The sequence below is a fragment of the Loa loa genome, assembly GCF_000183805.2.
Source record: "Loa loa unplaced genomic scaffold supercont3.103, whole genome shotgun sequence".
Lineage (NCBI taxonomy): Eukaryota > Metazoa > Nematoda > Chromadorea > Rhabditida > Onchocercidae > Loa > Loa loa.
This window is the reverse complement of record NW_018108283.1, coordinates 38,641-51,242: the sequence shown is the minus strand read 5'-3', so window position 1 is coordinate 51,242 and position 12,602 is coordinate 38,641. Positions and strand designations below refer to the sequence as shown.

Below are 12,602 nucleotides of genomic sequence, written 5' to 3'. Positions count from 1 at the left end.
TTGACTGATTGCTAAGTGGTGATTTCACGTAAGTAAACGCAACCTAACGTTTGATCGAAAATTTACGCGGCGTTACTGACACCAATATTTATGATGGAAGTAAAAAGGATAGTTATGATAAGAGAAAGAACTTAAGTGAACAAAAACGATCGTTCGATTCCAAAAGGCATATCACCCTCGTGATGAATCACTTCTTCCAAGGGTCGAGACCAAACCAACACACATTTAAATACTATTCCTCGTCTGATTTCGCATCGGAACACATGTTGATGAATCATCAATAGCATTACTAATCATCAATAGCATTACCAACCCCGTCCCTCGAAGTACATTTCCTTTGACATCAGCAATGGTAGTGTGTGTCATTGTATGTGTGTGTGTCTGTGTGTTGTGTGGGTTCCTGTCCGTCTCTTTGTCTGTCCACCTATCTATGTATGTGAGCGTCTGTGCCTATGAAATTCGTTTTTTTTTTTATTTAACGAACTGGCATACGATAATGGCGATTACTCAGCACATTGCTGATGATGATTTTCTCGTTTGCAAGGGAATGATAATTTTAAGGACAGCCATGGTAGGCCGATGCCATACCACCGCTGAACAGGTTAGCCTAAATCATTTTGATTGATTTGAAAAATCTTTTTTTTTTTGTCCCTCAAATCATTTGTCATTTATTTCCTTGTCTTTTAGAATGTAAACACAGGGAATGTTCCAATTCCCTGGCATTTAAATATGTGATACTTAAATGTGAAACAGTAAGAGTTAGCTCCTAAGAACACTTCATTATTGTTCAATAAATAAGAATTGACATTCCCAACTGTTGACCATTTGATATTGAAAACATTCAAATTTTCTTGAAATGACCAAATTTTTGCTGTGAAAATTATATTCCATTTGGAAATGGTGAATAATGCAATGGGACAGGAATGATGACAGTATGGATTTTCAGGTTTCATTTCTTCCCATGACTGTTCATCGTTCTACATAGGGTTATTGTTGAAATGGTTGTATTATACATGTTATATTGTATAGTTACAGCGATTTAATTTTAGAGATTTAGAGCCATTCCGAAAAATTAAATCCAGAATCTTTCGAGTATTAGTACAACGATTCCCATCCCAATCATGCATTGAACATTCCTAGTTTGCACGGAAGCATCACCATAGTTTAGATTCGGGAATAACCAAAGAACAACAGTAACACACTCTCGGTTAATTTATGCTCATTTCAAAGGTCCCTCTTCAGCAGCAGATCGATTAGAACCTTGTTTTGTTCTGCCTTAATATGAGAAGAGTGTCGCACTGCTGTTACACACAATAATTATTGATATTCACTTGTCCTTGACAAATCAATCCATTGCAGTCCACAGCACAACAGCCACATCACGCATTCATCCCTCTATAAACAGCTAGAAGAACGTTTTGTCTTACAAACTCCTATGTGACCTTACTCAGTTGCATAATTGACAATAATTACCCTCCCTTCCCTATATAGTATTACATATATAAGAAGCTATATATACCCAGAAATCAAGCGTACAAGCGAAGCTTTATTCAGTAAAGTAACCTGACATACTTCAGTGCGCTAACAATTGCTTTCGATCAGTATTGTCCGTCGAATAAAACAGATTCCCAGTCTTATTTGTACGATAAATTGCCAAAACAAGTTAAGCGAAATTTAAGCAACTCTTCAAAGAATTAACAACAATATGGTACGGCGGTGACAAACAATATCTGCTGGCTTAAACGTTTTATTGTCTAAACAGACAAGAAAATTAGAAGGGAAATAAATCACTAAGACGGGACAGTTCTTAATTCTAATAAAAAAGAAATCTGATAAATTCCCAGTGACGCAAGTGATCATAAGGTAAAGCTGGTTCGAACTGATTTGAAAGCAATGCAGAGAGCTCGGATTTTCATCATGACAATTTTGTCAAGTGATTTGGTTGTTTCCGGCAAACTTTCAACTAGTCCGTTGACCAGAGTTTGTATCCAATAAAACAGTAGACTAGGAGATATAAAGTTCAAACTATAATTCGAATTGGCTTAAGTCTGTCTTCAACAGAAGTTGAAAGTACATCAAGATTTATAAAATATCGAAACATCCATAGAAAGAGAAACAGAGAGAGCGAAGTTATTTCAGATAACAAAATCAAACGAAGGAAGAAGACTTCTCCCAGAGTTACCAATTAACGTCTGACATCTTACAACTGTCCACAATTCGCGACTACTACATCCTTTGATGTCTTGCCACTTTGTGAACCCTGCAAAATAACACGATAATTAGAACTGAAATCCATTCGTGTTGAAAAGATCAAGACACGGCGAATAATGCAACCTTGATAATTCCACATATCATCTCTTAGACAACCTTTACCCCTTCTTCACATATATTATTTGTCCCAGCGAAATATGCAAACTCACCACTGCTTCAATTTTTTGTACGACATCCATTCCTTCGACAACTCGGCCGAATACAACATGCTTACCATCCAACCAATCCGTCTTCACAGTGCATAAGAAGAACTGAGATCCATTCGTGTTTGGTCCGGCATTTGCCTAAATCAAACTGAATAAATTTGAAGTCCCTTCACTCAAAACTCATGGAAACAATGAAAACCAACCGTGAATAATTCGAAAAACGGTGAATATTTCCTAATCCAGCAAGACCCCTCTCCCCACTTCACATGGAAATTCGTATATAGACTAGGTACAGTGACTAAGAACATCGAGGAAAGCGAACTCAGCAGCATCACATGTCTAGCGAAAACTGGGACAACTTTTTCACTGTATTTTCAATACCACAGCCAAATCATCACTGCTCGCTTTATTCAGGAGGAATGAGGAATAGCAGGCAGGAGTGGAACTACCAAACGATAACTGTGTTTCGCACGATTTTAACACTGAGCTATTAAACCCCTCGCTGTTGCATGTGTCATGTGATTAACTAACCTCTCCTTGTACCTGGCCACACTGATCTACTTTATTTGTTCAAGACTTTTCTTCAATTTTATCGGTTGTTGCAGACAAGGAACGGAAGAAAGTTATAAATTTTCTGTATAAAGATGAAATATGAACCGATCCTCGGCACTTCCAACAATTCATTATTCAACAAACCCAATCGATATTGCGCTCATAGCGCTAGGTTTACTAGCAACCTGTTTGTTGTCGTACGTGCTTACCATGGATAGCACACCAGGTCCATTGTGCTTTTCCTTGAAGTTTTCATCTTCAAATTTCTCACCATAAATGGATTCACCGCCGGTCCCATTGCTGCGCGTGAAATCACCACCCTAAGCAGCATAAGTTTACATCAACTTTTGAACGCCAAAATGATTCCCTCATGACACAAATGCAAACCACTCTTCATATTCGTCAATATTTTCATCAAATTCATGTTTGTTCTTTCATTCCAGAGCATTCACTCCCAGATGCATCCGTGACAACCATTACTCCCATGCAAAGCGAATCCACAAACCCGATGGTGTCTGCTGCTATCAAACGTCATGCACTACCACACCCTACACCCGCATCTTTTCAGGAGTTAAAATATAGCATAACAAATAGTAGTACTTCCTCATATTGCACTCCTTAAAGCGCTGCTAACTTCCAGTAGAAAAAATTCAGCCGTGACAAGAGAGCTAACAGCAAAACTCCAACTGTATCAGAACTTGTTAATGTCGCTCTGATCTACATGAATTAGTCCCATATTTAACCTCCTAAAATTTACAGCCTATTAAAAAATAATCCTATTACAAGACCGCATGCTTCCAAATTTTGAATTACAGCATACACTGATTGAACTGACAAATAAGAACGAATACGGCAAACCTGGCACATGAAATTTGGGATAACTCGGTGGAATTTTGAACCTTTGTAATGTAGCGGCTTTCCAGACTTGCCAATGCCCTTCTCACCCGTGCACAATGCACGGAAATTTTCCGCTGTTTTCGGCACTACATCGCTGAACAACTGGAAGAATATAGAGCTAATTTAATTTATTTTTCCCATAATCACAATAATAATTACTACGAATATCATTCCTAACCATCTTAACCTTTCTTAACATTATTATTATTGAAATTGTGACAACCCGTAAAAATTAACGAAGTCAAAACGGTGTTTCGCGGAATTTACAAACAGGATACAAACGGAAAGTTTAAAGATCATACTATAGAAAACATCATATTTCGGTGCAATGTTAATTTATACGGTAAAACTTTGTCCCATCTGTTAAACAGCTTAGCATACTCTAAATTTTGTCGTCTAGTCTCATGTCAACTCAAAAGATTACTCCGGAAAAGCTTCCCCCTCAAAACATCTAAAGAACCTCAACATCCAGCTGTGTTATACCAACTCCGTGAATTACGACGTCAAATCGAAAAACATACAAAAAAAAGCAACCCACCTCCATAACGATACGTCCAGATGCATTTCCGCCAATGGTAATATCAAAAAAGACGCGTGGACGAGTCATGTTCCCGCCAAACTGAAAAAAGTTTTTGCAGAAAAGTTTTTGCTTTCGCGATGTATAGGAAGAAAATATCCGAAGCGACAAATCTTCCACATTAACACATAGATGCAACCGAAATGCAACAAAATATCTATTAGACTAGTATAATTGGTGGTTTTGCTGTGGTAATATCGACATCATCATAATATACTGATAGTTAAAGTGATGCAGATGGTCAACACACGACATGTGATATTACTACTAATAAATGCCGGCAGAATTTATTCATGTACAAATGACAATATTAATGATTTCCTTACGGATCAAATTTCTGTACAGAGCATACGTACATCACGCTTATTGCTAGTTCAAAAACATCATATGTAAGAATGCGCTATCAGAAATCTGCTATCAATATGAGAAAAAACAATTACGGAATTAAGAACGAGAACCATTCCAATCAACTATTGTCCAGAATCGGAAAATTTTGAAGTAGTGATAATAGGTCAACAATGAATCAAGAAGATATGTTTTTCCTGTTTTTTTCGAAAATAGTTGCCGGGAATGATTTCTCGTTTGATCTCACATCTTGCAATGATAGCAGATGATTTCTAATTGTTAACTCATTCTCACATATAATGCATTTCGACAATCGACTCATTCTATAAGATTGATATCATTCCACCTGTGGGTTTCATTCAGTTGGCCAGAAAAATGAAACTTTCGACTGCATCCGTCTTCCATACAAATGAGTCATCTCACGAAATGATACAGCTGTGAACCAATCAATTTTGAACCGGAAAGGAAAACGAATCATATTACAGAAGGAGCAAAAAAAGGTTCCATAGATTTCAGGAAAATTCTAGAATGGCTATCTATTTAATCTATACATATATTCATTCCAGTGGGAAGATGGAGGTCGGAATATGAGGACGGACAGCTGACAGTAGATCTTGGCGGAAAAATCGTGGCTCGAAGGGACAGCAAAGGAAGATGGAGAGAGAGAGAGAAAAAGAGAAGGGAAATGCGGAGAGAAATAAGAGAAAAAGTTTTCCAAGAAATTAAACAACCTGTTAAGATTATCTTTTCCTTCTGACCATAACTTAAAATAGAAATTACTTGAGGCTAATGACCTATTCAACAGAGTTGCCTAAACTTAAAGCACTAAGTGACCATTCGAGCTAGGTTTGTAATGTCAGTTATGCGCAAAAACTTCTTCGACACCTATTCAGTCCCTGTTTAATATTCAGAAAGTGCGGGAACCATTAGTCCAGGGTCATCGCTACTTTCTGAACATGAACGATTAAACATGACACATGCTAGCGCGCAAATATGAATATCAAGTTGATATACAGTATACGTGACACGTCACGAAATGCAATAAGAGAGCGGAGGTGTAGAACGAGATGTCAAACAATCGTACGCCCCCTCCTATATTCCTCCTCTAGTCAACTATTACTCTGCTGGTTATAAGGGACGATTGTGTAGATTGTGGGTGTGTGTGTGTATGTGTGTGTGTGTGTGTGCATATGTGTGTGCGTGTGTGTATGTGTGTGTCAAGCAAGAGAAAGGGAGGAGAATGTATGAAAGCGCTTGTCTGACAAGGACGATGAGCATTCCTCTATGAGAGAGAGTTGCAACATGAAGAGGGAACAGACGTATGCAGACGATATGAATTACTCCGAAGAAGGATGTAAGACGAGAGTGACTCGTTATGATCAACGGGCCGCATCCTCTCGTCGTCATTGATAAGTGATGGAAAAAAGTGGAAGCGTTTGTGAGGAAATGTTTAGACGTAGAATAATAGTGCGACAACTGCGCTACAATTCCACATTGTCAATATTTTGACCCGTATGTTGCTAAACCACCCTAACATTGTGATTATTTTCATATCTTGCATAACCTGTTTCTTAATTTTTCTACTGTGACATAGATACGGTATGCATATGTTGTAGGATATACCTGGATGCTTGTCAATAAGGACAGGTAAATGCATTCAGTTAATCTACTCTTTCTTCCCATGGTTAGAATCTGCTGCTTATCTCCGTTCGAGTAATCAGAGTATACTCTATGATCACACGATTTTGCAGAAATTGAAGGAAATGGTTCAGTGAACTTTCCAAGGTCATTGTTTTGCTGACATTGTGCAACTCAAAAAATCACTAAAATAGGTCCGTTTTGGGGACACATAACAGTGTTCGAGTGCAGGCCTGTCTGGGTACAAGCTATTGCCTTTTACCATACTTGATACTACTGTTTAATTGCAAAAAAAAAAATTCTAAGGAAGGAATAATGCACAATTTTTAAATTCAGCCAGTAATTGCCCCTCTGGTCAAGGAAACATTATTCGAAACAGTGAAACCGAAGTACTGTCCACTTACCTTCTTATCACTGGAATCGCCAGCACCATTACCGTCGATATCAGCTCCATCATCATGACCTCTTTTCGGCAAGCTCATCATCAATTTCCTTCCGCACGATTATCGATTATAACAACCAACGAACAAGTGTAACCCAAATTTTATGACTGTATTCGTGTTTGTTTGACTGTTTATACTACCATCTAATGAATATGCAAATTTTTCGGCAAGCAAAAATACGAGAATATGGTTGATGTCCAGTGAGCAGTACTTCAGGGAAGAGCTATACTGGATGGGAACCGTTTTACAGAGCATAATAATAAATTAATTAGTTGATTCCAGGTGATAATTAACTATCTTCCTCTGTTTTTTCCCTTAAGTATCCTTCTCTTTTGTGCATGGAAATGTTTGAAAATTTTGGATTTGCTCGGAAGACTGCTAAAAATCGAGAAGAGAGGATGGTTTGAAATGAAAAGTAATTTCAAAAGATATTGTAAAATACTTGGAAATACATCTATCATACGATATAATCGGCGCGTTTAGGATCAGCTTTTCGGATGCATCAAAAGACAATGTTACATCTAATCAATCCCTGCCTAAATAACTCTACATCTTACTTCTGTAAGACTAAATGAACAAGTCTTTTGAAAGATGAATTATTAACATTCGAAAGAAGGATGGATTGGACGGTTGTTTTAGTTGATCACTGTTGCTTGATCAGTGATTAATTAGCAAGTTATAATTGTAATGGCTTGAACTTGAACTTGAGCTAAGATCTGCCCTCGAATTTGAAAAATTCAAAAAACTTCAGCAAACAACAACAGTGTCTTTTCGGTTTTAATAAGAAGAAGTTGGCGCAATGCAACCACGTAGAACATATGGCGTTTATGCTTAATTAATTGCTTCAAATTCGATAGGTTTTAAAGCTTTCCAAAGTAACAGACTCACAAAATACGTATTGCAACTTATGCTTTTAGCAAGTTGCCCCTTTGATCTGATCATCTTCCGTGTTTTTCTTGCTTCCTCCTTCCACAAATAACACATTCATATACTGTTCCGACAGATCTTTGTTGTGATTAGTCGTATGCCATGTCATGCTTTTAGTTTTATAAACAGCAGACGATCTGAGTCGATCGGTTGTTCTTCTCGCTCCGTTAAGCACTTATAAACTAGCAATACTTAGGTGTAAAGCATTCGCCAGTACGGTAGAAATGAGTTTTTGGGAATTCTTTGCTTCCTTAAATTTGAATTACTGTTTCGTGAAAATTAATTGGAAACTGACTGATAATCTTTTAGTTGATAAATTAGTTGATAACCTTATTCTCAATCTTGATACAAATTTTTTTCTTTTCACAGCATCATTGAAACAGCATTGAAGTTGTCAGATTCTTGATACAATTCAGATTCTTCTGTTTTAAATTTCTGAAGGATTTTTCAGACTAACAATGATGAATTTCTTTCAAGGTCAGTTGGTTTTCTTTTTTTCTAGCAGAAACAGAATCAACAAAGCTGTCATCTACTTTGGATTTATTTTGTTTAATCCTTTCTATATTTGTGCAAGGAAAAGATAGGGAAAGAAATGAGCATATCATTCAATTGTTTCCTTATCATCATTCCTATAACGGAAAAGATCAATGCAGTAATTCATGGCGTTGAATTTCACAACGAATTTGGAGTTCTGATTGCATGGTTTTTGTACTATGAACAAATAGATCGAAAGTTTCCACAGCAGTTTTGTCAACACTTCCAATTGCTCCTGAATGTCATTTTTTTACGATCAAATACAGATCAGAAACAGATTTTGATGAACATGCCAAACCAGTTATGAACACCAAAGCTCTCTTTTCCCACCTTCCCTCGTTCCTCGTTCACCAGTAAAAAGAATACTTTTCGTGTAACAGCAATTACCTAATGTCTCTATGAAGAATAAGCGAAACTGACTTATACTTTCGGGTGGACAGTAATAATACAAAAGAAACGAAGTACAAAGTTGTCAACCATCTATAACTGAAGTCCTATTGTTGTTATCGTGAAAGTGCCATTTACACGATTATCCGTCTAATATTGTGGATCAGAGTCGCTAACGATATCCCTTGATATTACTGTTATTATCATTCTAATTCTGAAGTTATCCATCAGAGAAAAGCAATTCTTTTTAGTTTAATTTTAATGTTATCATTTAATGCAGAGTATCAAATTTTGATATCATATCATTGTGTACGATGTATAAATATGTTTAGTATTGATATTAGTTGGATTGGGGTTGCTGGAGATCTGCTTAAGTGAAGACGGACACACAAAACATGATGGAATGCAACCAAAGGAAGTGAACTATAAGAAATTTATCGGTGAAAGACAGTATGTAAGTACAGCATTCTGAATCATACTGAATATGCTCTTCTGTTGTATATATTTACCTAATCGATGATCCTAACTGTGTGAATTAAATTGCAATATCTGAGAAAATAAAGTCGCCATTAAATTTAATGTTATTATCCTGGCTAGTGAATCAAAAATTTTCAAAATGGTATAGTCTAAGTTATCAGGTTTAAGTCTTAGAAACAACAAGGTTGTTAAAGCTGGTGCCACGAAACTCATGGTAATTGAAGAAAATGACTCTCATAACTTTACTTCAAAGAGACAATTTTCTTCTTGTACGATTATATGCTCTTTATTATAGTTAATTAATAAAAGATAAAGTGAGACAGATGATTGAGTCATCGATAGACTTAACAAGGTCATGTACTTTCAATAAGAGAGTTACTAATTGCAGGCAGTGCCATTTAAAACTCGAATTAGCCAGCCATTCCAAGAAGGACAGACCATTCATGGAGTTGGCATGATAAAACCTGATGCCAAGAGGTATAGAACGATTCATTTAAATTTTAGAAATCTCTTTTAGAAAATTGCAGATAATTCTTTGACATTTTGCATCCATCTTGAAGTCATTTGCATTCATGCAAGGCAGGGTCATATGAATTACTCTGAAAATTTAAAGATAAATCAGTAAGTGTATTTTTAACTATAGTCGGAAATACTTCTTGAAGATTACAAATCCATAATGATGTTTTCAACTTGGTTCACTGTTCCGCAAATATTCTATTATTTTAGGCTGTTTTAGAGAAGTGATCTGTTCATTGGAAATATTCTTCTTTAGGTGTTTTTCTTAACCAAAAAAAAGAGGTCTGAATTTATGAAATGAAGGAAGTTAATTTACAAATAGATTTTAGGATTGATATTAATTTCCACAAAGGTGCAGGTAAGGATGTTGATCTACCGCTACATCTCAGTATCCGATTTGATGAAGGTAATTTTTAGTTTCCTCCTATAGCATTTAGCTGAACCTTTTTGTCATACTCCGTGCAGTTTCATTTCCTAACATTCCGTTCCAGGAAAAATGGTTTATAATTCATACGTGGGCGGTATTTGGAGCAGTAAGGAACAACGACTAAAAAATCTTTTCAAGCCAAATACAGAAATGGATATTCGAATTCGCATTATCAATAGTAAATATCAAGTACGGTACCCAATTCATGTCTATTTTAAGAAGTTTAAATGAGGGTTTTTATAAAACATTAATGGTTTTCCCCTTCCTTCTCTTAGTACTATGGCAATTTCAAATAGATGATCGTGACTGTCTTGTTCCGTTAGTCTTTTTATCATTACAATTATCTAAAGTCAATAAGTTTATCAGAAGTATCAGTGTCATATAGAGACGATAACTTCTTTTATCATTTGTCATGTGAATTTGAATTAATGTCAAACATACAGATATTTGCAAATCGTGTGGAAGTGGGTACGTTCGAACAGCGAGTACCACTAGATGGGGTAAGTAAATTTTCTCTCTTTCAGTAGTATTTTCTCCAGATAATTAAGTCTCCCACTTAAACTTATGTTAATTTCTCAAAACTTAATCTTTCATTGATTCATATTCTCTAATCCGTCAAAAATGCTTCATTCACAAAAGCCATATAAATATTTTATCTCGTTGGCGCTTACGTCAAATAGCACGATGAACACAGTCAGAACTTGAGTTATAAATTATTTTAAAGTTTAAAGATTGATACAATCAGCTTCCTCTTTTGTTCAATGATAAACAAGACAGCGCTTTCAAAATGAATTATTTCAGGTGGATCACGTATCGATTAATGGTGATTTGGTTAGTCTTCGATTATTCCACTACGGTGGTCGAGTATTTCCGATACCATATACCGCGGTCGCCGAAGTTGTCCCAGGAAAACGACTGGACATTTCTTTATTGCCAACCGGTAAGTGTAGTTACAATTATCGATGATGGACTCTTTAATCTTTTGTCAAGTAGTCTTTTTGACTGTCTAGATTATCCAATAATAATATTAAAAAGGTGCATTTAATATAAGTGGACAAAGGACAATACTTGCTGCAAAAGAATCATGGATGGAAATTTTGTTTCTAAAATATCTACCCATCAGTTTGTATAAAGAATTGTAAAATTGGAAGGGATCAATGATTTGACTCATCAGAGTTATCCAAATGATAAATGAAATGATAACAGAATTGGTGAAATTTAAAAGGCGCAAGTGGACATTTGACCAAATCTGCTATGCCATTTGAAATGTTATAAGTTATTGGAGTGAAAAAAAAATGAATACGAATTTAGGCCAACGATTTAATATCAATTTATACAACAGTAATCGACAGTATGCATTGCAAATATCCATAAGATTCAATGAAGGTAGTGTGGTACGCAATGCGATGACGAATAATGCTTGGGGACGGGAAGAACGGGAAGGCGCGATGCCGATTGTCAAAGCGGAAATGTTGATTTCTTCATATTTTATCTCATCTTAAAAGCTTAACTTTTTAGCATTATCACTCTGAGTTTTGTCGGGATTTTCTGATCATTTAATGCAGTTAAATAGTGACTGCCAACATAATCATCCATATGCCGGAATACAGGAATTATAATTTCATGCACAATAAACAAGAATTTCTCAGTAGGTCTTAACTGATAAAAAGTTTGATCTTTAATATCAAAAAGTTGGCCCTCCATCACATTTTACGCGTTTTTAAAACCATGGAAATTATGCAAATGTATTAAAAAGAATTGGGGATAAGAGTAGTTTAGCCAACAAATAAATATTTTTCATCATTTCAGTGCCGATATAACGATTATCAATGAGAGATACAGCTTCCAGATTTTCTTCAACGGTGTTCGCTTTACGACATTTGCGCACCGTGGCTCGCCAGATGATATTAAAACTTTGGAAATTGATGGTGAATGTGAAATATTTTCTGTCACAGTTAATGATGCAGTTGGTGTATAATAGAGTCTTCCATCTATAATCTATCTTTTACTCTCTCTTATCAAACTCTGGTAGCGTTTATCATTTATTTGAAGCAGCACTTCTTTTGACATATGTCCATTTCATAGTTTACCATTTCTCTTGCATTTTAAAAGCCAAGGCATATCCATCATGATTTTTCTCAATCAATAGTACTGAAAACTAGATGAAGCCAGTTTATCACATTTAGCTAGCATGTTTTAAAACGAAAAATTCTACTTTGAGACGATTAATTTCCTTACGTTTACCTTACAAATATTTTCAATTCGTGCGGATTTGACGTACAAGTTTAAATTGCCTTTCCTTCATGCAAAAAAGCGTAAATTTTATGTTCAACACGTGAAAAAAAGCGATTACATGTGACACACACACACACACACACACACACACACACACACACACACACACACACACACACACACACACACACACACACACACACACACACACACACACACACACACACACA

General features: G+C 36.0%; 3 protein-coding genes across 4 annotated transcripts; 1 reads left to right on the top strand and 2 right to left on the bottom strand.

Moving 5' to 3' along the window:
• Window positions 1-1,539: 1,539 nt before the first annotated feature.
• Window positions 1,540-5,252, bottom strand: LOAG_03625. Of its 2 annotated transcripts, XM_020446378.1 has the most exons (6): window positions 5,135-5,252; window positions 4,405-4,485; window positions 3,828-3,968; window positions 3,179-3,289; window positions 2,421-2,555; window positions 1,540-2,260 (listed from the first exon to the last, which is right to left on the bottom strand). In XM_020446378.1, exons 2-6 carry the CDS (start codon window positions 4,471-4,473, stop codon window positions 2,201-2,203), a joined length of 516 nt encoding a protein of 171 aa, XP_020306067.1. In that variant the 5' UTR covers window positions 4,474-4,485; window positions 5,135-5,252; the 3' UTR covers window positions 1,540-2,200. The 2 variants fall into 2 exon arrangements, with proteins under 2 accessions (XP_020306067.1, XP_003139210.1); XM_003139162.2 differs by lacking the exon at window positions 5,135-5,252 and having other exon boundaries at window positions 4,405-4,630.
• A 1,506-nt stretch (window positions 5,253-6,758) lies between these two features.
• LOAG_03624 (hypothetical protein) lies at window positions 6,759-6,908 on the bottom strand (the record flags this gene model as incomplete). The annotated part of the gene is made up of 1 exon (XM_003139161.1): window positions 6,759-6,908. One exon carries the CDS (start codon window positions 6,906-6,908, stop codon window positions 6,759-6,761), a length of 150 nt encoding a protein of 49 aa, XP_003139209.1.
• Window positions 6,909-8,218: 1,310 nt separating this feature from the next.
• LOAG_03623 (galactoside-binding lectin family protein) lies at window positions 8,219-12,521 on the top strand. Its single transcript, XM_020446377.1, has 9 exons — window positions 8,219-8,273; window positions 9,050-9,171; window positions 9,583-9,671; window positions 10,040-10,116; window positions 10,202-10,326; window positions 10,581-10,637; window positions 10,939-11,077; window positions 11,449-11,608; window positions 11,947-12,521. Exons 1-9 carry the CDS (start codon window positions 8,255-8,257, stop codon window positions 12,113-12,115), a joined length of 957 nt encoding a protein of 318 aa, XP_020303272.1. The 5' UTR covers window positions 8,219-8,254; the 3' UTR covers window positions 12,116-12,521.
• The last annotated feature ends 81 nt before the right edge of the window (window positions 12,522-12,602 follow it).

Excerpts from the sequence above, each read along its gene's own strand:
- LOAG_03625 (XM_020446378.1), bottom strand. The coding sequence starts at position 4,473 with ATGACTCGTCCACGCGTCTTTTTTGATATTACCATTGGCGGAAATGCA. Across the intron at positions 3,290-3,827 it reads TCCCAAATTTCATGTGCCAG|GGTGGTGATTTCACGCGCAG; the intron begins GTTTGCCGTATT and ends TATGCTGCTTAG. Across the intron at positions 2,556-3,178 it reads GACCTGGTGTGCTATCCATG|GCAAATGCCGGACCAAACAC; the intron begins GTAAGCACGTAC and ends AGTTTGATTTAG.
- LOAG_03623 (XM_020446377.1), top strand. Across the intron at positions 11,078-11,448 it reads CATTTCTTTATTGCCAACCG|GCCAACGATTTAATATCAAT; the intron begins GTAAGTGTAGTT and ends ATACGAATTTAG. Across the intron at positions 11,609-11,946 it reads CCGATTGTCAAAGCGGAAAT|TGCCGATATAACGATTATCA; the intron begins GTTGATTTCTTC and ends TCATCATTTCAG.